This window comes from Agelaius phoeniceus, chromosome 5 (assembly GCF_051311805.1).
Source record: "Agelaius phoeniceus isolate bAgePho1 chromosome 5, bAgePho1.hap1, whole genome shotgun sequence".
NCBI classification, from domain to species: Eukaryota; Metazoa; Chordata; class Aves; order Passeriformes; family Icteridae; genus Agelaius; species Agelaius phoeniceus.
Window position 1 is genome coordinate 22,208,293 of NC_135269.1, and position 25,155 is coordinate 22,233,447.

A 25,155-nucleotide genomic window follows, 5' to 3' on the forward strand; every position below is an offset into this window, starting at 1 on the left:
TATTCTGTCCTCATCACCTGCATGTTGTTGCATACTGCAGTGCCATGTTTGTACCTCCTTGATGGCTTTTAGTCCATGACCTTGATGTATGCTCAAGCCTGCAACGAGAGTCTCCACGGATACAGACACAGTCTCCACAGCCTATTTCTTTTTGGCATGTCTAGGGAGGTGACTGAGGAGAAAAAGTCTTTTTGGATCCATGGCACAGTGACTCTTCTCTGCAATATGTTGTGTTCCACCTCAGAAAGCCATCAGATGTCATTTCATGCCATGTCACACAGAGAGTGACAAATTACTGCTAGAACTGAAGGCTTTCCCCTGTCTTGTCTTGCTTCACACAAGTCAACATTGATGCCAGGCAAAGCATTAGAAACTGTATGGTAAACAGCCTAGATCACAGGAATCTTTCTGAAATTCCAGGCCACAGTGCTTATCTTGTCTGTGTCCCATACAAGACAGAACTGTTTTGGTCTGCAGAGAAATGAAACTTGTGATAATACTCTAAAAAGGGACTCGTGATATGCTCCAACAGATGCATGGTGTCTTCCAACAAGTTCATTGTGGGGCACAGTCCCAGACCATCCCAGAAATAAGTGTACAGCCAGCCAAAATGACTTTGACTTCAGAAGTGAGAAGTCAAGTGAGAGCACTTTGGAAGTCTGGCAGTGCTACACCAGGGCAGTTATGCAAGACTTGGTTGATAAATGGTGCTATGTTCAAACAGTTTGGTTCTGGGGTACTTACAGGAAAGTACAGCTGAGCCCAGAGTTTAGGGTCAGTAGCCTCAGAGGGACCAGACTATGTTGGCACAACCCTAACAAGCTTCCAGGGCAAGTTTAGGGACAAACTGGTCTTTGAGACCATGCCAGCAAGGCAGCAACCTCACAAAGGCCTGACACATGATAACTGGTCCCCCAGTTGTCTGCTGTAACAGGAAACATCAGAGGCTCATCCCTTGACATGACTCCAACTGAATATGGGCATTAAGCCAGAAGCTACTCTGTGGTGGGATGTAGAGCCTGCCTCTTTGCCAGGAACTGAGTATGTCAAAAAACGTCAGGCCAAGGGCGACAAGAGTCAATCTTCAGGTTACCCCACTACCATGAAAGACAATTTACTTCCTGAAGCCTGGAAGGGGCAGACAAGAGAAAAAAACAAAAAAGTGGGCAAAACATGGGAAAAAATAAGCAGACGGGGCTGTCACAGGGTGAAGACTGTCCTGTGGACAGGAAATGTCTCTCTGGAATAGTTTCAAAAGTTTCGTTTTCTGCCTGTGTTCCAGAGGCCAGAGGCAAGAGCCTGACTATTTTTAAAGATAAGTTTGACGCATTATGAAGGACCTTGTGTGACATGATAGGATGTTGCAGTCAGGAAATGGACACCCTGACCCAGGAGAGGCATTCCAGCACTGCACTCCTGAGCTTGGGTTCTGGCTGCTACAGGCTTCACTATCTCTCTCAGGAGGAGACAGGAAAAGAAATGAAAAAAATCCAAAAGCCAAACCTTTCATTTTACTCAAACAGAAATAAGTCAGAAGGAAACAGGAAACTTCGGGAAGCAAACTCAGATGAGCAAAAAAATATCTAAGGGTGTATGTATGTCAGATGTCCTCTTTAACTGAGTAGTGGTGCTATTCCTGGGATCTGAGGTTTGACATCAGGCCAGCAGTAGTAGCTGGGCACCAATGGCCTATGACTTGCTGAGTTGATGTGAAAGCACAAGCCCATGCAAGGTATTCCAAAAGTCTGTGCCTCCAATTAGGCTGTGAGAACATGTTGCCAGGGTGAGCCCATACTAGCATGTAATCTGATGCAGGCCCAAAAAGCTGGAGGTGTTGATCCTGAATGCTAAACAAAAACACTGGAAACTAATACCCCAAAGACTTGGTCTTTTGTATCTTACCATAAAACTTGAGAAGCTGAACAGTGGTTTAAAGAGACAACTTACCTGTTGGAGCTATAGGTCTCATGCTTGGCTAGAAGTCTTGACTGCTTTCCCCAGCCTGGGGACCACACACCTTTCCTGGTCACAGAAAAAGCAAATGCACATTCAGGCAAAAGGACACTACAAAACAGAAGCCATCAAGAAAGCTGGGACAGTTTCCCACCTGGACAATTATGGTCTCCAGTGTTCTGCTAGGAAATGGGGTGACACAAGCCTCTGTCCTGCAGAGAGGAAGACACTGTATGGGAAATTCCCCCTTGGTGTTCCTTTTTGCTGCACTCCATCAGGATTTATTCTTCCTCCATCTTCTCTTCTTCTCTGGTCCACTGTCACCTCTCATCCTGACACAGAAGAAAGGGCTTTAAGGTGGAAGCTGTGTTATAGAATTCACAAAATCAAATGCTCAGAAGCAAGAGACATCTTGGTCACATTAAAAATTAAATGGTGTCAGGTTGTGTTCTCAGACTCCAGAACTGAATCACCCACTCTTAAATTATAGTACATTCCCTGTCACTTTTTGACCCAGATCAAGGAGGGGTTCTACCAGGCAATGTCTTTAAACAGTCTGTGATTTAGCCCAGGCCAAGAACAATTCTTCATAAGGAGTTTGTAGACAGCCACTCATGGCTACCCTCTTCTGGAGGGTAACAACATTTAATGTAAGTAAATGCAGACCATTCCATTCCAGTTGGTTTCAGTGCCAGAGAAAGATCTTACATTTAGTTTTCTAGTACAGCTGTAGCCTACAGTATTGTTCAAGGAGCAGGGTAGAAAAGACTACAGGGTTTGGAAATACCTCTCATGCAACCTGCTTATAGTGTGAAACAACATCATCCTTCACATCTCTGTGACAAAGAGAGCTGTGACTGCTTCCTTCATCTCTATCTCTGTTTATTAAATGGCCCATTGGTAAACTCATGGGAATAAACTACAACAGGCATGAAACTCACCTTTTTGGAAGGTACAGCAGAGAAACAGCAGCACATTTCTACGTCTAGGGCTCTGGAGTAGCAAAAAATATAGGTAGTGGGGAGGAGGAAAGCAAGACTGCTCAAAAAGAAATGAGGTATGAGGGTAGGTCACACAGGGCAAGGTTGCTGACTCTAACCATGAGTTAAGGGTCTTGGGCCAATTTACATTGCCCAGCTGATGCTATTCAAAAAGCTTACATGTACATGCAAGTCAAGCTACAAACTTTCAGCTCCATTCATCTTTTGCATCAGAAGTACTTGGAGCACAACAGCAGTAAATTAGTGCCAGCTCTCCCACTGAGATAATTCAGAGGATCTTTTCCTGCCCAGCAGGGTCTGATTTTTCATGTAGATTCCATATTGTGATTAATATGGAGGCATTTTCTCATGTAACAGGGGGAAAAAAACCCAAATCCTCTAAAATCTTCAACAAATAGGGCTTTTTGGGGGAAAACTTGCTTTGTTTCTTCTTCTCTTCTCAGTGAACTATTAATTTAAATGAAAAACTGTGCCTGCAATGGGCAATGATACAAAGAGATGGATTGATCCACCCTATTTCACTCTTGCATACCTTTTGGGGAGCATGTACCTTCTGAGTGAGACTTGTCAATCACCTTGGTACTTGATATTGTCCTTACCTCCCACACCACTGATTAGTGTCACTCACTGAATGAGCAGAGAGGGCGCGGAGGCAGATTCTGCCAACAGCAAGAAGCTTACTTCAAATCAAACTTGCAAAATACAGCCTAAGATTCATGCCATGTAGGTGGAGGGAGGAGGAGAGGAACACATCTTTTCCTTGAAGAACTCATGGCTTCATGGCTGCTTTTTTTCCTTGTAAAAAATAAACTGTCTAGTTTAAGGAGGAAAAGAGAGAAGGTAGGTTGGTTTTTAGGACCACTGTGTGGTGCCTTGGTAGTAAAACAGCACAGGGTGAAGGGGTGAGGGATATACCAGGAAACTGCACTACTTGTGGAGGGTCTCTGTGAAAGCAGGTCATCCATACCCATCTACCAGAGACAGCTAGATTGTTTTTATGGAATTATTTCCACATGGCAGGAGCCCAAGGGACTCTGCAATGTGATGGAGAGGTAGGGAAGGAAGAAGGAGAGAAGTGGGAGGCTGGTTTTCATGTCTGCATGTTGACAGCCAACATCTTGGAAGCTTGATGGAGAAGTCTTCTGCTAAATGTTGGCCTAAGAAGAGGTGACACACGGTAGCTAGAAATGGTGTGGAGCTGCAAAGAACTGAACTGGAATCTCTCCAAAGCTTGAGCATGCCTGGGAATTGGAGCTGTGTTCACATCCTATGAATGGTTAATTTGGATGTTATGGAGTTGAAAGGAGTGTTGGAAGGTCCTAAATTTTATCTGGCTGCAAACAAAGAACAGGAATTATACCTCAGACTGGGGTGTGACAGAAATCTGTGTTGCATAGTGCATTTGGAGGCAGGACTTGCCTGGAGTGGGACAGAGATTTACCTGTATGGCATGGGTCCCACCTTCTGCAAAATTAGGCTGTTAATATTGCTGAAATAGGTACTGTGAGGCTTAGGAATGCTTGCAAAAGGGTCCAGGGGAGCCCTAATACTCCAAAGTCAAAGAACAATGAGCCCCCATCACTTCCACTGATGGCAGTGAGATCTGAGTGGAGGAAGGGAGTAGGGGAGGTTTGCAATGGGGTTGAACTGGGCTTTTCAAAGAGCCATATTATTGGAGTGTTATGAGCTTTGACATCTGCAGGATGAGGAGTCTGACAGGTAAATTTTGATGTGAGAAAGGAAGCCTTAAGGGAAGAGGACGTAAAAGGCAATGGAGAGCTGGGAGAGTGCTCTTAAGGGTAGGGACAGAACCTCCTGCAGTCATTCAGGGGTAAGAGAGTACTTGGAGCAGTAGCTGCCCATCCCAGCATTAGCCATGAGCCCCCAGCCAGAGTGTGTCAGGAGCCCCAGCCACCTTCACCAGCCCTGGCAGAGGCGAGGGGAGCTGCAGGAGCAGGGCTGCCCTGTGCCTGTCCTGCCTACACCCAGACCCACCTCCTCTGGCTTCTCATAAAAGCAGCAGATCCTGCACTAACCTGGCACATGGACTTCCACCCCCCTCTTGGGCCACTAACTACAACCCACAAAGCCATCAGTACCATTAAAAGGCCATTATCTGAATACATACAATTAGGGATTACAACACAGCTTGATTCTGCACCCTCTGACACTGCCAACAAAGCCCTGCTTGGGCAGCAGTCCTTTTCAAGGCATGGATGGGGTTCTCCACATGACGTTCACACTTTCAGGAACTGATCATTTCACTGCCAAACAAAAGCCATACAGCTGGATTCCGTGCACAAATGACTCCATCTAGAAACAGATGTCCAATTAAGGGAAAGGATACTTCCAAAAAATCATTTTGTTTCCTACAGTTTAGAAGCTTTTTTTTTTTTTTAATTGACTTTTCATGTTAATCAGTTTGGGGTTGGTTTATTTTTAACTGAGTTTGTAAATTCCTTCACACTAAGCCCCCAATACAGAAAGAACAGAATCTGCTATTTATTTTTGTTTTTTCAATTGCAGAACAGCTATCACATTTTCCACTCCATCTTTTGTCTCAAAGACTTTTGTGCCATTGTAATTCAATAGACCTAAGATCTGTTTTTAAGGGAAGCTGTAGAGCTCAGAAGATCCAGCACCAAGCAGGTCCTGTGAGTTTTTGAATGCTCTTAAGGACAATCAAGAGAAGTAAAAAGTTTTAAGATGAGGTTAGTGCAATGATCTAGTTTACACCCCTGATGAAGTGCGTCCAACAGTCAAACAAATTACCTGTAATGGGGAAAAAAGAATGAGAGTTTACAGAACAGATCATTCTGCCCAGAGATCCCTACAGCCTCATGGAAAATCATTCCTTGGAGCTGATGAAGACAACAGAACACATGGAGAAAGGAAGGGGAAGCTGCTTAGAGCAGGTTCATGCCAGGCAGGTGTGATTTCTTGGTCTGTTTTGGTGCCACATCTTTCTTCTGGGCTCACCCATGTTCAATGGCTCAGGACCACCACTCTCCAGTAAATGCTGGGGTTTCATGGAGAGGAGGGTCCCCATCCTTCCCAGGCCTCCAGGAACCAAAAAGCCTCCTGGAAAAGCATGTTTTGCCAGTGTTGGGCTGGAATTGCCCAGCTGTTTTGGCACTGGCTTTCATCAGGATTTCCACCCTCTTGCATTTCATTGCCCCTCACCTGCAAACACCCGAGCCTTTGGTACAGGCAACCAAAAACACAAGAGAGGCCAGTGGGGCAGGTGGAGGTGTAAGTGAGTGCCAGAGGATGGAAGGAGGAGAGGGGAGATTGGATTCTCCTACACCACGCTCAATATGGATTTGAGCCACGCTGTGTGTCAGCGCTGACCCTCTCTTGCGGGTGAGGAGAGGGGCTGGGGATGTGTGTGGGAGCAGCAAAGGGATGGGCCAGCCGGCTTTCCCAGCCGGGGGCTCTCCTGGGAGCCACCCTCACACTCCTCCGCCAGGGCCGGCAGCCGGGATCCCACCGGGATCTGCGCTGCACAGTCGCCTCCACCCTCACCCACAGCTCTGCACAGAGCCCTGGCCTATCTGTGGGAGACGATGGGAGGGGGTGCAAGAAGCCAAAAAAAAAAGCAAACCAGCAGAAAAAAAAAAAAAAAAAAAAAAAAAAACAACGAGAAAAGAAAAAAAAAATCACCCACCCCCTCTCGGCGGGGGCGCGAGGCGCCAGGGCGCCATCTCGTGGCGGCTCCCCCTCAGTGACGGCCCCGCGCCATGTCCGCGCCAGGGCCCCCGCTTGTGCCCAGAACTGGCTCCAAGCCCTCCCGAGCTGCCACCAAAATGCGAATTCCTGCACAAAATGCAGATTTCTGAGGAAGTGGATTATTTGGAGGGTGGGGGAGTTGAAACGCCGGGAAAGCGCTTCCCACTATTGCAGCGGCAGTCATGACCCGAGCAGCGGGCTGGGAGCGTCCCCTGAACGGCGGCTCCCCCCCCTCACACGGCCCGACCCAGAGCACTGCAGCTGTGCAAACACCGTGGCTCCTGGGGCAGCCCCTCGGCCACAAGGCTCGGAATGCTTCTGCGGCTCCCGGCGGCCCAGCCTTCCCACTGGGCCGGGGAGGAATTTTCTGACAAAACACACTTCAAATCAACAAATGTCAGTTTGTTAAACATCGTGCTTTAACCGCTGTGAAGTCTGGTGGCGTGCTGGTAACTAAAAGCCTGAGTAACCATTCCTTTGCTGCATATGCCAGGTGGGAAAATTTTCAGCTGGGGAATTGGATATTGCTAAGGTCTTCATCTATGGGCAGTTTGTCTTGGCAGTGTTGCAGGAAGGTTTACATGACCAATCATGGAAATTCTGGTCAAAGGAAGAGGGGAGGCAAAATAAAAGTCCTTGTGAGCAGCTGTCAGGCAGCTACTGTCCTCTGTAGCTCACCTCAGAGTGCTTTGCTCACATTCAGAGAAGCAATCATGGCCCCAAAGCTCAGGAAGTGAAGACGATGAAATGAGTTCTCAAGTTTTATTCCAAGCGTGGTTCTGAAGTGCGGCAGCAGAATTGAAAGCTTTGGTGCCTTCGTCTCTGAATTAATTGTTCTTGACCTTCTTAGTCATTGGACTTGATGCAATGAGTCATTTGAACTTTTCACAAGGAATGGTTTGATGCTGTTTGGCTTGACTGGAAATCTGGCAATCCAACCCATTATATCTACCAAAACAAGGGAAGTCTGTTGTGACAGTATCAACCACTATATCTTATGTATAACTAAGTGCTCCTCAGATGATATTAGAAAAATAGATTTGGGGGTTTTTTCTTTAGAAAGTAGCAGAGATCATCTGTATTATCTGAGGTCATTTTTTCTGTCCCTCAATACAGCATGGCTAAAGAATTTCTCTCCATAAACTTCAAGTTGAACTCACAATGAAGCTAATGTCAAGTGTGTCATTTGGGGTTATTTTCTGCAACTGAATCCAGTTTTGTTGCAGTGCTCATCTCCTTTCTCTGACTGTTTTGTAAGCCAAGCCACCTCCTATCTTGTCACCTTCTACTTGCTAGAATCACTCTTTGAAGTCCTTTGTGTCATGGTGCCTACTCCTACAGACTGAGTACACTGTCTTTCACAATTACCCAAAGGAGTTATGTGAAGAACAAGTAGATCCATTTCAGTGTATTTTGTGTCTGACAGTTTAAAGCTGTGTTGAGTATATGAGGCCATGTAATGAAATCGTGTAACATTACCTTGTGCAACAGGATGGAGCATCTGGAAGCAAATGAGCAAAGTCTGTCCTTGGTTGAAGTGACTGTCCCTTTCTGGAGCAGGTGGAGCCTACAAGAGAAACAGCAGGGGTCAACAGCTGCATGTCAGGCAGGCTGTGCTTACACCCAGCTTTTCCAGAGGAACTTTAGAAGCTGCACCACAAAACCGGCTGTGGTCTTCTGTAACAGTTACATCAATACAAAGGTGAACCTCCAGCAGAAGACAGTCAGGTGACTTAAGGAATGATGGTCATGCTCTTATTTTTTACATTCATGGGGAGTGACACAGATTAATTTTACCTTATTGGGAAATTATCTCAGTGCAACCCTTACTGGCAACAAATGTCAGCTCAGGAAGGTTGTCTACAGAGCACAGACTATTTATCTTTGGTCTCTTGTGCTTTGTCCAAACACTCAGCCATTCCTCCACTAGTTATAATAAAGGTAGTGCCTCAAATGCATCAAAAGTTTTCATTGAGGAAGTTGTGGGGTTTTGGTGGGGTTTTTTTTTTGGGTTTTCTATTGGATAAATGATGTTCTGTAGAAGGCTGGGGAAGATGCTCTACAATGAAACTCTGAAACCAGTCATCTGAATGTGGAATGACATAGCCCACCACCATGTCTGTAATAAAGAAGCATGTTGAATCTGAAGACATAAATGTCCTTTCCCTGGTTCTATTTCTCATTTCAGTGTCTAATCAGATCTCCAACATCTGGCTAGATGCTGCTGTGTGAGTAGCTGTTTCACATCTGGGACATTGGACAGTAACAATGAACTGAATGGAAGAAAGAGTCTGAGCCAGGAATGCCAGCTTTATAGCAATCTTGGTTTGAAAAGAACTTTAGGATTTACTGAAGAGTTGGGAGGAAGAAATCCCACATACTTGGGCAAAACAATATCTCTTCCAGTAATGCATGTGACAACATCCCAAGGAAATAATGACAAGAAAGAAGAACTAGTCAGTGCTAGTTAAAGTGGTTTTTTTTCCCTTTCCCATTTTTCCTTGCTCAGTTTCCCAGAGGATTCCTTCTTGACCCTTGTGCTGTGGTACCAAACATGACTCAAACTTCTACTTGACTAATGTCACCATTTACAGTCTTTCTCTGCAGCCTGGGTGGGCAATATGCTTCCCATTTCTGTCTCTGTCATAGGCCAAATCCCAATTACTCAGGGAGAAATAAGCAAATGAACAAGTGATCTCATGACACCTAGTTTAGGCTGTACTGGGGAGTTGCATTAATTCCTCCACAGAACACAGAATAGTCTTCTCAGGACATAACAGTATACAGCTTAAGAGTGGAGCAGAACTTGGTATCATCCCATGTCACTGCTACGTCAACTGCACCACTCAGCTTGGTGTCATCTGCAAAACTGCTGAGGATGCACTTGATCCCACTACCTGGGCATTTACTATTAAATTGTACTAATATTGAACAGTTTTGGTCCTTGTATGGACTTATGAGCGATTTCTATGGACTTTTGACCACTCCTCAAGGGTCAGTATACACTGCAAGGACACCACTCTGCCTTCTTAGGCATATCTAGTGCATCTTTTGCTCTTTTCTCAGTTTGCTCCAGTCCCACTCCAATAAGAACAACCTAACAGGGAACAAATCCTGTTGTAAATATGAGGCTTGGTTTACACAGTAATTTGTACCAAAATATTTCCTATCCAGAATTCTTAATAGCAATCTATGGTATCCTACTAGGCAGAGAAACCTTGCACTTGGCCAGCTCTGACACCAGTCAGCCAAGTGCAGAGGATGAGATTTAAATAAAACAGTTCATTAAGGAAAAAAAACCAAAACCACAAACAAACCAAAGCATTTCAACAGTTTCCCAAATAAAAGTATCTGGCTGGTCCCCCCTGGTTTCCTGCAACACTTACCCACCTATGCAGCTTCATAGTTCTTGTTTAAGGATCATTTGATGAGATGAGAATGAGTTTGCTGCTGTTAACAGGGGACCATGGCTGGCAGTCATACCACATAGATTTAGCCATGACATTGAGGATGCAGAGCTAGGCCACAGGACGAGCAGTGTCTCCTCCTTGAATGCCCCGTAAGGGGGAAAAATGAAAGAGAGTGAATATGAAGCAGGGACTGTTAATGGCAGTAAAACCTCCCCAGGAAACCTAGCACCAAGCCCCAAACCACTGAAGAAGGAGACAAAGCCCATGTGGCAGGAATTCAGTAACTGTTGCTGAGCAGAACAGAGCCCACCCTTTGCACAGCAACACGAGCTCATTTTGACTGATTTCCATGGATATCTGCTTCTACTACATCTGCTGTGGGGAATTGCAGTTTGAAGGCTTTAAATAGATCACAGTTATTGCCACAAAAGGCACTAATAAAAGGGGCTCATACTTCAGCTGATGAATAGATGCAGAACTGATTTCCAAGTTTGTACTGCATCATGAGCAGCAAAAAAATCACTAATCCTAAGCCTGTGGCAAAGAATTTGCTGCATGAATCCAGGTCTTTGAATGGTCTCACACCCACTGAAATTGATGAGTATTGAGAGGCCGTGTACATTTGGGACTCTGGAACAAAACATTTAGTTCTGTGTATTAACTATAGCCTTTGTGCTGTACATACACACATGTACACCCACACACACACACCCTCATCACAGACTTAATTGTAGGTAACTGTAGGTAAGCACTTCCAACAGGAGGGAAATTAAATGCCCAAAGAAAGGTTATTCTTTACATTTATTTCTAAGATGCTCTGTCCTCAAGATACAAGTGATGTGTCACTCCTCTCTCTCAATAGACACTTTCTAGTATGTATTATCTCTTATCTCACCAACACCAGTACTTGGAAGGATGCTGTACTCTGCAGCACTTACTCTGTTTTGGTCTATTTCTAACGTTGAGAAGCTCTAGCACACTTTTCTCCATAATTAGCCCCTTTACTGAGGGTGGTGCAGTGTTGTCCATCTCCAACCTGACCATAGATGGAAAGAAAAAGCATTGCCTCCATTTCTACTTCTTCCCTGCTGTATGTTGCCAGAAGAATTGGAACTGAAGACTTCCCAGTTATGAGCCACTGTGTATGAACAGGGATGTGATGCAGCTCGGAAAGGAAATGTTTCTTGACCATCCTCCATGAAATCTGTACATTCCTTCCAGCCAGGCACAGCTGCAAGCTATCCTCAAAACAGAGCAATAAGGAAAGAAAACCCTTTTTCTCTTGTTGTACTCACTGAAGAGAGCTGTGAGTGTGGGTAGATCCAGATGTTACCGTCAATGAGGTGGGAGGAGAGGTTGGAAGCATTGCTTGCAGGAAAAACAACCCCAGGCTCTCTGAACACCACACAGCAGGCTGTCACATAGGCTGTTGTTCCCAAGCAGCCTCATGCTTTGCAATATGTCACTTAATGCTAGGCACAGAAATATCTTCTCCCTCCTCTCTCCATTTTTCTTCTCAAAGAGAATGCCCTTGGGAAGGAGCGGTCCCATTAGGACAGTAACAGCCTCAGAGCTGTATGAAGGCTTTTAGACAGTCCTGGTTAGAAATACTGGTAGAAATACTCCAGGACTCCAGCACACCAAGAAAGAGTTTGGTGGTTTAAAAGGATTCAGCCAGCCATGTGTTGAGTGAGGAGGGCTAGCTAAATACAGTCAGTATGAAAACCAGCACTGGGTTTTTTGTTGTTATTTTTTAAAGCCTACTCCTTTAGAGCCTAGGCACATGAGCTAGGCAGGGATCCCTCACTGAAACCTGGTCTCCTGAAGGCAAGCCCTTACCAAAATGGAAAGGCACAGCTCATTTTTAAAAGACCAAAGAATTATGAGCTGAGTTATCTATGTGATAAAAGGCACGCACCTGAATCTTGTTCACTAATCACACTATTGGATGGAGGTAGCTGGAACAGCATTTTTTGGAGGCTGGATTAGACAAAATATGACTGGATCTGCCAAACTAGGCAGAAGAAGGTCACTTCCGTGGACTATAAATTAAGTTAGGCAAATGAAACCCAGATGGCTTAGACCCACCCAAGATGGTGGCAAAATGTTAGAAATCAAGGAGGGGATTACAGATGAAATTGTAAGTATGTGCATAATTACACAGGAAGATCTGAGGTTCATGCACTAGGTTCTCTTCTGCTGGTGACATATTTTTAGATATCCATGGCCTTTATTATCTCAGTCTGGGACTCTTCTTTTTCTTTGGAAGTGAGAAGGTTAGCAATTTCCCAAGTGCCACCATAGTGCATAGTTTATCTCCAGAGAACTTAATTTCAAGTTCAGCCCCACAGTCTTTAGACTGCTTCACTTTGCATGCAGCATCTGTAATCTCTTGGGGTATTTACACTGCACCCGCATTGTGACTGCACATCTATACACAGGATGTCCTTTGGCAACTGCTAAAACTCAACCACTTCAAAGCAAAAACTGCTCACTGGCAGATGGCACAACTTCACATGTCTTCCTACACAAAAAGATCACAGGCATCCACTGCCCTGCAGCCAGCAGCCTGACCTAGTGGCAGCTGAATGAAAAAAGCCTGAAAACAATGTACTCATGCCTCTCTGCCTCAGTTTACCCATTCTAAAATGGGCTTAACTGCACAGATGGAAAGCATAGATAGGCCTTAACTAAAGTCTGGGCTAAGAACAGTAGAGCAAATAACTCAGGCATATTGTAAGAGAGGTGCTGTTTCAGTATTTTGTAGACTGAGACTTTTAAACTGGATGAAACTGAGTTCTTAATTACCTTTAGAAATTAGAACAGAGCTTGTCCCTGATGACACTTACAGTCAACAAGTTTCTGATCTAAAACAGATAAGGAAGCTATGACTCTGCTCAACTAGAAAAACCATAGTAGGAAATATGTTTAAAATTATATTCTAATTACTCTTCTTGTTATGAGCTAGGAATTTGTGACTGTTATGAAGAACTCCATTTCATGACAGAGGATTTTGATTGAAAAGGAAAAAAATTGATGACTTTATACACTGAGGGATCATTTCTCATCTGTAGAGGGAACATAGCAAAAGACATAGGGACACCAGCTTAAATGTGACATGCTAAAATTAGCTGGGGAATTAGTTGAGTTAGTAATACATGCAATTATCATGGCAAAAACAAAATGTACAAAAAGTTTCTTTCTCATGGTTTATGGGCCAGCTTTGTGAAAGCATCACATCCATAATCTTAGCACCATGAGAAAACTCCATCTTTCTTCCCATACAAAAGCATACCAATAAGCAGCTTGAGTTAGGAAACTCCCTCCATTGCATTACAGCAGAAGGGTTGTCAGAATGATGGTAATTCATTTTTCTTTCCTCCTTAGGAGTCCCATAGATGCATTTGCCTTCAGAGGGGGAGCTGAGGGCTGCAAGTGTGGCACTTGGTGTGCTCTGCCTCCTCTTCCACCATCTCTGGACAGCTTGTCTGAGCGTGACTGGTGCAAACCCTTTGCTCAGCCACAGACTCTGCAGGGACACCATATGGCTGGTTTAGACAAAACTCTGTGGTATTTTTACTCCTTTATACCCAACGAACTCACAGTTAATCCGTGGCATCCCTCAAAGGGCACCAGACTATTCATCCAGCTGAGTGAAAAAACACAGACTCACTTTGACACTGTATCAGCTAACTCTCCAGATAACCCCAAAGCTTGCCAAAAGGACAAGCCTGATGTCATGCAAGCCCTGAGCAGAGCAATCCCAGATCTTGGTGAGGGTATCAGCTCCAGGAATTTTCCACCCCTCTGGTGAGAGCTTGGATGCTGAAATTTATCATGAATAAGGAAGCATGTTAAGGGAGGACAGAAGATAAAAAATCTTAATAAAAGCACCATTAATTATATATACTGGTAAGTAACAGAAGATCCACAAGCTAAGCATAGAGACATAGAGAATTAAGTGCTAATAATCCAGAAAGTCTTCCACCCAAATCTATTCTGACACTTGAACATTTGAACCTGTTTTAAGGACAATCTAAAATAAGATTGAGCACCCAGCAGCTGCATTCATACTGAGCTTTCCTTGGAGAAGGGAAACGGGAAACAGGCATAATTTCCTTTAAGCCCTCCTCCAGACATACGGTGCAGCTAAGTACATACCAGTATGTATCCCTCCCCATCCCAAATACACATTGCCTTGTCCATGCAGCTGCCATCTATGCTGGCATGCCCCATGCCAGGGCTTGCCTTGCCTTGCTCAGGAGAGCCCCGGACCTGCCTGTCTGACATGGCTTATCACGAGTGGCCACTGCAGGGCTGGAGGGGAAGGTGGAGGCAGCCTGCTCTGTTTATTTACTTGCAGGGGATGAAAGCCAAACTGGGAAAGGACTTTGGTAAAGTGCAGTCAAGTGACTATAAAGTACTGCTTTAAAAAGGCACAAGGTCACCTTTGCTGACATTTGGATAAGGATTTTATAGAAGTCACAGGACTGAGAGATGGGCTTGTTGTGGCTATGATCACAGGGGAGGGTGGGATTTATGTTCTGGTTAAGAACACTGCATTGTTGTGACTCTTTCGTGTTCACAAATGCTCATTTATTAGGCTGTTGGATAAAAGAGGCTGATTGGGCTTTTTCTTCTCACTTACTTAGACTCTGTTGGCACAACTTCATGAAATTTAATAGCCCTACTACCCACCAGTACTCCCCGGATGCCCTGTTCTTGCATAGTTTGTCTTCTTATTTGGTTAGACCTTAGCTATTTCAAGGCTGTACTTCATTTGAACACAATGTGAGAACTCATATATATCATTCTCTCAGATGAAGAACTGGTGCACAAGAATGCTGGAATCTGAAGGATTTGGACAGACGTTTGCTATATTGTGTATTTTGAAGCTGGTGCTTGTGTTTAGGTATGTGTGTGTGTGTGTATGTCTGTCTGTCTGTGTCTCTGTGTGCTCAGTCTGAGAAGCAGACTCTGATTGTTAAGCCCTGCACAGCCTGGAAAAGCAGCCTTGAGCAAACTTGAGATTAATGAGTCCAGGAAGAAGGAGGACACGATCTGCCATGCACCTTGTGGAAAAAAATGTTATGGGCAAGGATGTCTACATCACAAAAACACCTGGTTCCACTATTTCTTTTCCTCAGTGGCATAACACACAGGACAAGTTTTGGCCAGGTGGTAGAGACCATAGGGATCATGACAAAAATAATCCTCATCTGAAAGTATGTAGTATAGGTAGCATTTGTGTCCTTATTAAATTAATATAGGCATTACATCCTTCAGGCACTGTCTGTGCTTCAATTCCCAGAAACCAGACTTATCTGTTCGGTGACTATTACATGGACTAGAAACATCTCTGCCCTTTCCTCCCATTAGCCCTGCAGGGAGATGCAAATATGAAGAATGTCACAAGCTTCATACTAATGTGCTAAATATTTAACATAATTAGTCATCGGAGCCCTATCCCTTTCTCCCACTGAGGTGACCAAGAGAAGATCACAGGATTAATAGTATGGTCCCCAGCCCTTGTTCTGTGAGGCCATTTGACGTTGGCAGGTGTATTGGAGTCAGCAGGATCAGCAGGCAGAGGGAAAGACAAGGGGGACAGGCAGCACAGCCTGCAGTTATTGCACCCTGGCTGGGGCTGACAGCTCATTTGCACAGCGTCTGGGAAGCGAGGGCCTGCTCCCCTCATCTGAGATTCTGATGAGTGGCTGGTGTCTGACACCGAAGCCCAAGAGATCCCAGACAGGTCACTGGCTCGGAGCCATGGCGAGTTCTGCATGCAATGGAAACCGCAGCGGGGAGAAGGGCTGCAAGCCCGACCTGGCTGCAGCCGGTGCGTACGTGCTGGAGCAAGGTGGCTGGCAGCCACACAGTCCACATCTCATCGTGTGACTGGGAATGAGTATGTGACACCACATGGTCCCAACGGGCACCGGGGCTGGGGACAAGTCCCTGGGACCCATCCACCTGATGTAAAGCTATTCCTGGAAAAGAAGGAGGAAAATGTCTGGGCTCGCGCTGATATAGTTTATCTCCACTAATGGACTTTGTCCTATATATGAACCAGAAAAATTTTATGTGCTAGCAGCAGAGTGAAAGGAGGGCCTCCAACAAAGACTCTGAATCAATATAGCACGGAGCTAAAAAAATCCTTTTCCCACCATCTGCTTTGTTGTAGGAAACTTCCCCTGTCCTTAAAGCCAGGGCCATTGCAGGAGTTTTATAGACTCACTCTGTAGGAATTACATATATCCCTGCAGTCATGTCAGGACTCAGCCAAGGGCATACTCTGTGCCTAGAGTAGCAAAGGTGCAGGGAGGTGGATTTCACCACAAGCACCCCAAATCACTGAGCCTGCTGGAGTTACCTTCACTGTTACTGGTACCCGAATGTGCTGGTTCATCTCGGCTTGCACATCTTCACTGAGCCATAGGCACAACCAGAAAACATCTGTCAGACCCCACATCTGACCAGGAGATTTATGGATGGTTCCTAGTGCACTGACACAGTGGGGTAAGGCAGGCAGAGAGAAGGTCAGTGCTCCCAATGGGCTGACATTTAGTCCAGGTACCTAATAACTGGTAACTAGGCACAACACACATGCAAACTCTCCTTCCTCCACCACATAAAAATATCTAGACAACTCCAGTCCCACTCAGACTGACAGAGGCAGCTGCTATAGCAGAGCTTTTAATCCTAAAGCAGAGTCTGTTGTCACTGGCAGGAAATCTTATTGTGTTGGACAAGCAATCCTAGATCTTAATTACATATATTTCCCTCCCCACAAAACCAGACGGACTAGACTGGAGTCAGACGAAGCACACTGCTTAAGCCAGGGACCACCTGGCTGTAACTTCATCTAGGTGACAGCATATGCCTTTGTGACCTCCTCTGAAAGGTTGAAACACCAAGCAAGCTCCCAGAGGTAAAGTGAGGAATTGTAAACAGCAAGAAATCAGATATGCACAGTTCTGCGACGGAATTTATTGTTCCTTCTCCTTTCAGAGACTGAATTCTTTTGGCCTTTGCCCTGACCAAAGACACAGCAGATCATGCTGGTACAGGATTGATTTTTAAGGGAGCTGGTGGCTCCTTCACTGTCTCCACTTAACTCAGTGTAGCAGGGACTACCTTGAACTAGGTCCTGCTAGTAGCTCCTGTTACTGAGCACCTCATTTTTCTTCCTTGTGCTTGCCCTCAGACTGTCTCTGTGAGATAAGGTGCATTACTTTCTTCACACCAAAAAGAGCAGCTGTGTCACTTCCATGCATTTCTCCTAGCCACAACCCCCTGGTGTTGGGATGGGGAGAGGGCAACAGGAAGAGGGAGGTATCTTGCCATTCTGTCTGTCTCACTGTGTTTACAGATGTACACGACAGGATGTGGGTGTACATCTGTAAACACAATGCAGCATGCACTGCAGGGGCACCTCAGAAAAAAATCAAAAGGCTGCAAAGACCAGAGTTTGGGTCTTCAGAGCTGCCATTGCAGCCTTCCACCTGAGCTGATCATCCCTCCGTTCCGGTGTCTGGAGAGAGCAATGCACTGCACTGCTGCTGGGAGCCAAGACTGCTTGCACATGCCACCTCCCCATAAATGAATAAGGGACCTTCCCTCACCACATTCCCCCAGCACAGCAGTGGCCACAGCCTTTAGTCAGGGAGCTCTTCTCTCAGCACTGAGGCACTGAGCTGAGGCTGCTGTCTTGTGCTGTGAGGTCCAGTAATCAGGTCATGTCCCCATGGTGACATCCGAGTGCCCTAAGTCCCTGGCTAAGACAGATGCCACGTGCTGCTCAGGTCATAGACTGACAGTGCAGGTTGCTCTGCAGCCAGATATGTATGCAAAACACCTTTCCATTTTCTACTCTTCCCCCAGTTCTCACTGGGGTGTTGGTACAGCCAGGAGCAAACACACAACTCTGGTGCAGGGATTTTTATTTTCTGAGAAACACATATTTCACTTCCCAGGGCAACAGAGCTTCAGACACATAGTGGTGGCTACTAGAAAGCCTACAGATCACAGGTAGTACTGGTCTTTATAGTTTTGCTAATGCAAGTTTAACAACTAAACCTCCAGAGCTGGCAGGCACTGGAGACTGACTGGCTGCATTCACCCCCACAAAGCAAGGTAACACTGTGCTGGAAGCTCTCCATAGTAACCTGCTAACAGTCTGTGGCAGGAATGGGATGCTGTGTCCCTGCTTCCCATTCTCACATCTCTCATTTGAGTCATTCCTTCACTCATTCACCACACTCAGCACTTCCCTTGATCCTCCACATCCCTTCATCTTTGGCCATGCCATTTGCCTCTCAGATGAGACTGAGTTTCAGGGAGAGAGAGAGAAAGGGGATAAAATAGGCTGAAGCTCATAGATAACCCCTAATGTTATTTTTCCTAAAAGAGCAGAATATTTCTTTTGTATACATGAAGCCAGGAAACAACAGTTTATCATGGATATCACTCTGAGTGCCTCAATGCTGCCTGGAGTGACTCTTGGCCTCTCATCAAAGCTTTCCCACACAGCAGAGATGGCCAATTGTGAGATGTTCAAAATAGCGCTGGGGAAAGATGCGTGGCCAGGCCCTCCATCGTGGCGCTCCTTTGTGCGTATGTGCTAACCCTGGAAACCGAACTCCTTGTACTTGCTGGCCATATCATTTCGGAACAGCTCCAGAGCCTTCTTCATTGCAGCCTGGGCATCAGCCCCAAAGTCTGCAGCGTGTTTTTCGGCAAGGACCTTGATAATGACTTCAGAAATGAACTATGAGGAAGGAAAGAGAGAAAGAAAAACTGAAGGGACACTCAAGGTTTATTTTCAGAAAAGCCAGACTAAGAAATAGGTTGCAGAGCCTGGAAATATCTCTGAGCTAATTCAGTAGGCCTTCCTGCAGCCTCTGGAGAGACAGTGAGGTCTAGTATGCAAGGAGTCTGGGCTAGGCAGAAGCACTGGGCTCTATTCCTAGCTCTGACGCTGATCTGCTTCATGACCTTGAGTAGACCATGGCCCTTTCCACTTTTTGTCAGCCTCATCCATTAAGACTGCAAATTCATGCCCTGTGTTTGTATAACACTTACTTTTATGGGTCTTGGTCTCCAATGGATCCTCCAGGGCTTACTCTAAAATTGTATGTCCCTTGTGTCCAGTCACTGACAGTCCTTATGTAATTCAGTTTCCCAGGCATGCACAGGCTGCATGGGCTGGTTTATTGTTGTCAAGGGTTGGTCAGACTGCGTGTGGTGTTTGGAATGGGAAATCTAAACTTGGATATTCACATACCATTTGCATACCATGAGCCCTTTTTGTGCCTCCTCCTGCTTGTACACACAGACCCTGGACTTGAGGGAGAGCTCACTGAAGTCCAACTAGTCATCAATAAATGAAAGCCCAGCTCTCACATAGCTGTCTTACACACATTCACTACACATCAGACACTGAGACTCTCTGCCCTTTTCCATACCTCCAAATATTTGACAGGGATTTTGTGCTTGGTTGCATGGGTCTGAGCCAGGGGCTTCAACTCGGCCTCATGATTACCCTTTGCCTTCAGGATTTTGCCCAGTTGGGTAAGAACAGTAACTCCATGTTTCTTCAGATCTTCAGAGCCCTTCATCGCATCAGGGGTCTTCAGGCCTTTGAACTTTTCAAAGCGATCGAGGGTCTCAGGATGGTCCTGAAAGAGTCTGTGGACAAAAGCAGAGGGACTTTGGAGAGGGGAAGCTCCTGACATACCTCCCTTTGAGTACTCAATCTACTTTATTCCCATCTTCTTACCCATTTCTTAAGATGATCACCACTGTCTATTTCCATTCCCTCTGGTCATGACAGAGACACTGCCCTAAACGTGCCCAACTAGAGCAACAGAGGAAGTGTCTGTATTTTTTCCATATAGTTCTGATAACTCTTTGGCACCCATCCCCTGGATTATGTCAACGGTTTTAAGACAGAGACAAGAGCCAAGAGCCAAGGCTAGTCATGATACTGAGAGGTGAGTTTTTGTATTCATGTGAAGGAAAACCAAAAGTAGACAAAACCGCCTGTCTTCATCAATTTACTGTTGCTGGAGAGCCCACCTATAGACTCCTGCCTCTCACTCAAACTCTCTTATCAGCCCATGATTTGTTGTCCAGGAAATGAGAGCTCTACAAGCTTCTCATAGCAAAAAAACCCCAAACCAACAAAAAAAAAAAAAAAAAAAAAACAACAAAACAACAACAACAACAACAAAAAAAAAAAAACCCAACCAAAAAAACAGCCCCCAGCCTCAGGTCCCTTATATCTGGAGGCTGTGTGTTCTTGAATGTCATCTGGATGAGAGAGTTTAATGTGCCCCCAAACCTGATGATTGCAGACATGGAGGAACTTGGTTCCTGTCCTTTTTTCCCACCCTCTCTCCCTTCCCTCTTCCCTCTCTCCTCCCTCAGAAACTCCTTGGAGGAGACCTGGGTTGGCAGGGGAGCGCAAAGTCACAGGCTGACATCTATTTATTTAATGCCATGCTCTAATCTGTGATACTTGTAAGAAAAATGGTACTAGTTTTCCATTGGGAACTGCTTTTTCTCGCATGTGGCAAATTCAGAGCCAAATTAGCCACCTCAGAGATGGATGGGTGAAGATGGCTCAGGTTCCTGTTATTCCTCCAGCACTCCTGTTCTGGACCACAAGAGGGGAAAGCCATCACATTTCCACCCACTTCATTCCTATTCCATTCCTTACCCTTCAAGTGGCAGCTGATCTGGATCATGATAATGCAGGTAAGGAAAACAGCCCCCTTCTTTGGCTCATCTTTCAAAAATGTTTTTTACAGCTTTGCAGTAGATGTGCCTGGAGATGTGGGCTCCTTGCCTTAGCCATGCTTGGGATAGAAATCCCCCAAGCAGGTGCCAGATCTCCACTACTCTCCTCGGTGTCTGTACCACACCCATTTGGGTGTGCACAGTCTGAGAGGAGAGCTGAAGAGAATCTCCTCAAAGTCTGCATCCTCTCTGGTCTTAAGGGACAAGCTAGGCTCCAGTGTCCACCTAATGTTCTTTCCTGCTTTGCAGTATCTGGGGTGTTCACCACTCCAAGTGCCAGGATCACAAGGACAACATGGAGGATGGGGTCCTCTCTCAGTTGGAGACCTCAGCAGCACTTCTGACACTGGAATGATGGAGAAGGGAAGTAAGGGGAAGGATGTGCCTCATTTCATACTTAGACCTCAAATTCATCATGAGGTAATGGACAAGTGTTATTGCACAGATTTCTGGCCAAAAAGCAGGATGGGCAGGGCTCTGCCAGGTGAGACTAAGGTGGGGAGAGGGAAACTCTCAGGTACTTCGTAGTTAATTTTACTGAAATAGATTCCAAGAAAATTGCCACAGAGGTAATATTCCTCTCTTTTCATTCTTTCTCTGCTTCCCCACATCCTTTCTGCAGAGCATCTGAAGCCCCATGACACACTTCACTCCAGCATTTCTCACTGTAGTGCTTGGGAAATGAGGATCCAAAGCAGAGCTTGGCCACCAGAGGCAGAGAGACAAAGCACAGCCATGTGTTAAAAGCAGCATTGGTCTGCTCCTGCACCCATAGAGAGATGGAGAGACAGAAGCACAGCCAATTTACACAGGGAGTAACTTTTAACCCAGAAAATAGCAATGGAAAAACCATCATTCTACAAGAAAGAAAACACCTTGTTGAAATAAACACTGACAAGCATGTCTCTCATCAAAAGCTCTCAGCTTTACTCTTAGGACTGAAGCTCCTTGCTTACCTCATTAAAATTTGATGGCCATGGCCAGCGAGGTCGGACTCCACCTTTCCCCAGACTGTCAGGACTTGCTGCCATTCCTGGTCACTGAGCCCCATGGTTCACCAAAGACAGGTCCTGAGTGCTTCCTGCAGCCGTTTGCCTTTCCCCAAAGGGTAGCTGGAAAGCTCACCCGTGGGATTTATAGCCCCTGCCCACAAACCTACACCTGTCAATCATCAGCTGGACTTCTTGCTCTCTTTCAGGCTTGTCTAACCTAATCAGCCTCTCTGTTTTTTCCTAGGAAGCTATTTTGGGTCAGGTACTATTGTGGGTGCCACTGATGGCATAATTTCTGCTTCTCGTATTGGACTGGCACATGTCCCACTCTAGACAGAAAGGGCACTGCCGGAATGCTGTGCCAGGAGCCTGTCCCAGGTTCCTAAGGACCCAGAGACAGTGTCAAGCTTTATGGCAGGAGATTTCTGAAGAGCCCAGTCATCTGCAAGGCCACCCTGCCTCCCTGTCCCCTGGCCTGCCAAGGGCAGGCAGGAGAAAAGGCCGGGACAGCCAGTAGCATTGACTCCATCACTTCAAAGGCCTTTCCTTTCCCATAATGATCTCACCATCCTTTTCTCCTGGGGTAACACACCACTTGTGACATGCCCTTAAGAGATAACCATATTCAAAGCCGCCCTGTCATTTCCCCACCTGCTGCAGGAGGAATGAGGGGATAAAAGCTGTATTGGAGCCAGTTTCCCCACATCTGCCTGCCAGGATCCTGCTGCCTGCTCTTCTGGGAAATACCTAGGATTAGCTGATGGCTGAGTCTGGATATTAGAGCCAAGAGATGTACAACTGAGCCAGGAAGGTAATTTGCAGCAGACCAGAGACACAAGGACATCGCAAAGCTACATTCAACACCCACCCAATCAGCAGTTCTGCTCTCTGGCTACTTCTGTCAAGCCAAACAAATTTCAGTGTTGGAAGGAAAAGCCACTGAGCTGACAAACCATGTGGATATGCTTTGGGAGGGCTCCTAGACTTTCTGTCAGGACTGGTAATGGCCTGGCACCCCAGTGGGGTGACTGGTCCCTTCCGGGGGTGGCTGCAGTCAGAGCATAGCCTGATAACAAAGCCCAGCCAGTACTGCTGTCCCGAACTGTGCACCTGGCTCTGGATGTTTCCAAGGAGAAGGCAGGCAAGAAATATCAACTAGAGGCTGAAGACACCTGCCTTGGAATTCAGGAGAAGAGGATTCAACCCCACAGTGTCTACCACAGTGCTTCAGGATCTGAGCTTCTTCAGTGCCTCTGCACTCTTCCACTCCCTACAAGTTCCCTGCTCCCGCCTTGCAAGGGGAGAGAAGTGCCCACATACAATGGGCAGCAAGGATGATGGAGCTACAGAGCCTCGCATGCCTTAGAAACACAGAGGTTTAAAGGGAATTCTGTGGGTAAGAAGGGTGGCAAAAGCCCAGTGGAGGTGTCAGCTGGCATCCAAGCCTCGAGATAAGGACATTTTGGCCATTACGTGTTGCAAGCCTCTGTCAGCCAAGTCAATTTGAGACTCTGAAATCCTCCCCTTCCATCTCCTCTATGCACTAGTTTGCTTCACATCCAAAAATCTACATCTAACACTTCAATTTCAAGATTTCACCCTGATTTACCTGTGCAAACACCAGGTGACTACCAATTAGCCAAACTAAGCTAATCTTATGGAATAGAGGTTAGTACTCCTCCAACTCATTCCCTGTGCAGTTCTGCACAGCACAGGGCTGAGACAGGGGAGATGACATATCTGCAGCCTCACTGCCCATGTGCTCACAGCAGTAATGAAGCATTTGTATCCTTCCAGGCTTGGGCAGGATCCTGAACACTGACCTTACTGGTTTACACACCTTTCAGACACACCAGAAACGTGCTCCTAGTACATGAGAGGCTGCTGCTTATGCACCAAGCTCTGTATATTCCCCAAGCTGGAGCTACGCAGTTGCTGTAATAACTCCATTTGAAATTGGTCGACTCTTCGCTCTCTGCAGCTTTCCCCAGGGCTGTGAAGCCAAAAGTCCTGGTATGGACATTAACATTAAATTGTCAGAATACTTAAAATGGGTATGAGATTCCATATTGCTTTTTTCTGCAAGCAAAGTAGTAATGAAATGAAATCATAAGCTTTTCTCCCTAGAGCTTAAATAAATAGTCTACAGAAATACTAGAAGTTTTATAGTGCACCAGACCACCCCTCAACCCCGCAGCCATGAAAAGGACATAACATTTTAGTATCTACAGTCCTCTTGCCTTCCCCATGGGGCAAAATCTATCACTTGCATAATCATCTGGATAAACACAAAGCACAGAGAGCCAGCACAGGGGCTGCCTCCTTTAAAACGTACCAGGTGACTGAATAGCCTGTTTCAAGCAGCTCTGCTTACACCGGGGCCGTGCCGGCACACGTGGCTGCGTCTCTGCCCCCACACCTGAAGCTGTCACTGAACCAGCAGAAATGGACCTCGGATGCTTTTGGCCAGGCTTTGGGGCGCATCGCTGGAGCAGTGCGGCCGCTTTCACCCCACTGCAAAGCGCCTCGGATGGCCGTGCAGGAGCAGCCCCTGCTGGAGCAGGGTGCAGTGCCCTGACTGACTCGGGGACCTCCCCAGCCCGGCCGCTCCGTGGCTCGGTGTCCGGCGCGGGCCCGCAGCGCTGCCCGGCCCGGCCCGGCCCGGCGCGGAGGTGCCGCGGCTCCGGCCCCGTGGGCTAGGGCTTGCTGCCACCTCGTGGCCACGGGACACCGAGCCGCGGGCACCGGGGCGCGTCCCGGCCCTGCCGCGGCTGGGAGGCTCGGGGAGCCGGCCGGCCGGCAGTGCTCTCATTCCGGAGGTTGGAAGGTGACCCCGGGGCAGGCAGGCAGGCAGGCAGCGTTGGGTGCAGAACTTCTGTGAGGGGCTCATTTTCAGTACGAGATGTAGAGACATCGTTATTCCTTGGCCACTTGGGATGCTGTGCCTTCCCCCCTGCCCCCCAGCCTTGATATTGCAGAGGGCTGGAGTGGTGGCATGGGGACAGAGGAAGCTCCCATGGGACAGCAGTAGAGCTACAGCTGAGACTCAGGGTACTGCCGCGAGGAGAAATACTGTTCTAGAAACTTCATGGGGTTTGTTTCTACCCAAAAATGCTACCCAAAGGTGCTTAGGAAAGGTCCCCTGACCTTACAGGCTCAGCAGGCAGGTAAAGAGCGGTCTCTGGCAAAACAGTGAATGCAATTCACCCCTGCCTTGCTCCACCCTCTACAGCTGGCAAACCTTTCTACAGGTATTAATTAATT

At 46.5% G+C, this 25,155-nt stretch overlaps 1 protein-coding gene and 1 long non-coding RNA gene across 3 annotated transcripts; both read right to left on the minus strand.

Annotated features, from left to right (window-relative positions):
* Positions 1-1,950: 1,950 nt before the first annotated feature.
* Positions 1,951-10,451, minus strand: LOC143694039 (uncharacterized). Its single transcript, XR_013182216.1, has 4 exons — positions 10,070-10,451; positions 8,163-8,250; positions 2,108-2,285; positions 1,951-2,022 (listed from the first exon to the last, which is right to left on the minus strand). It is a non-coding gene; the product is annotated as an uncharacterized LOC143694039 (long non-coding RNA).
* Positions 10,452-18,035: 7,584 nt separating this feature from the next.
* MB (myoglobin) lies at positions 18,036-24,579 on the minus strand. Of its 2 annotated transcripts, XM_054632232.2 has the most exons (4): positions 24,227-24,579; positions 21,856-23,901; positions 19,564-19,786; positions 18,036-18,866 (listed from the first exon to the last, which is right to left on the minus strand). In XM_054632232.2, exons 2-4 carry the CDS (start codon positions 21,948-21,950, stop codon positions 18,720-18,722), a joined length of 465 nt encoding a protein of 154 aa, XP_054488207.1. In that variant the 5' UTR covers positions 21,951-23,901; positions 24,227-24,579; the 3' UTR covers positions 18,036-18,719. The 2 variants fall into 2 exon arrangements, with proteins under 2 accessions (XP_054488207.1, XP_077034632.1); XM_077178517.1 differs by lacking the exon at positions 21,856-23,901.
* Positions 24,580-25,155: the final 576 nt, after the last annotated feature.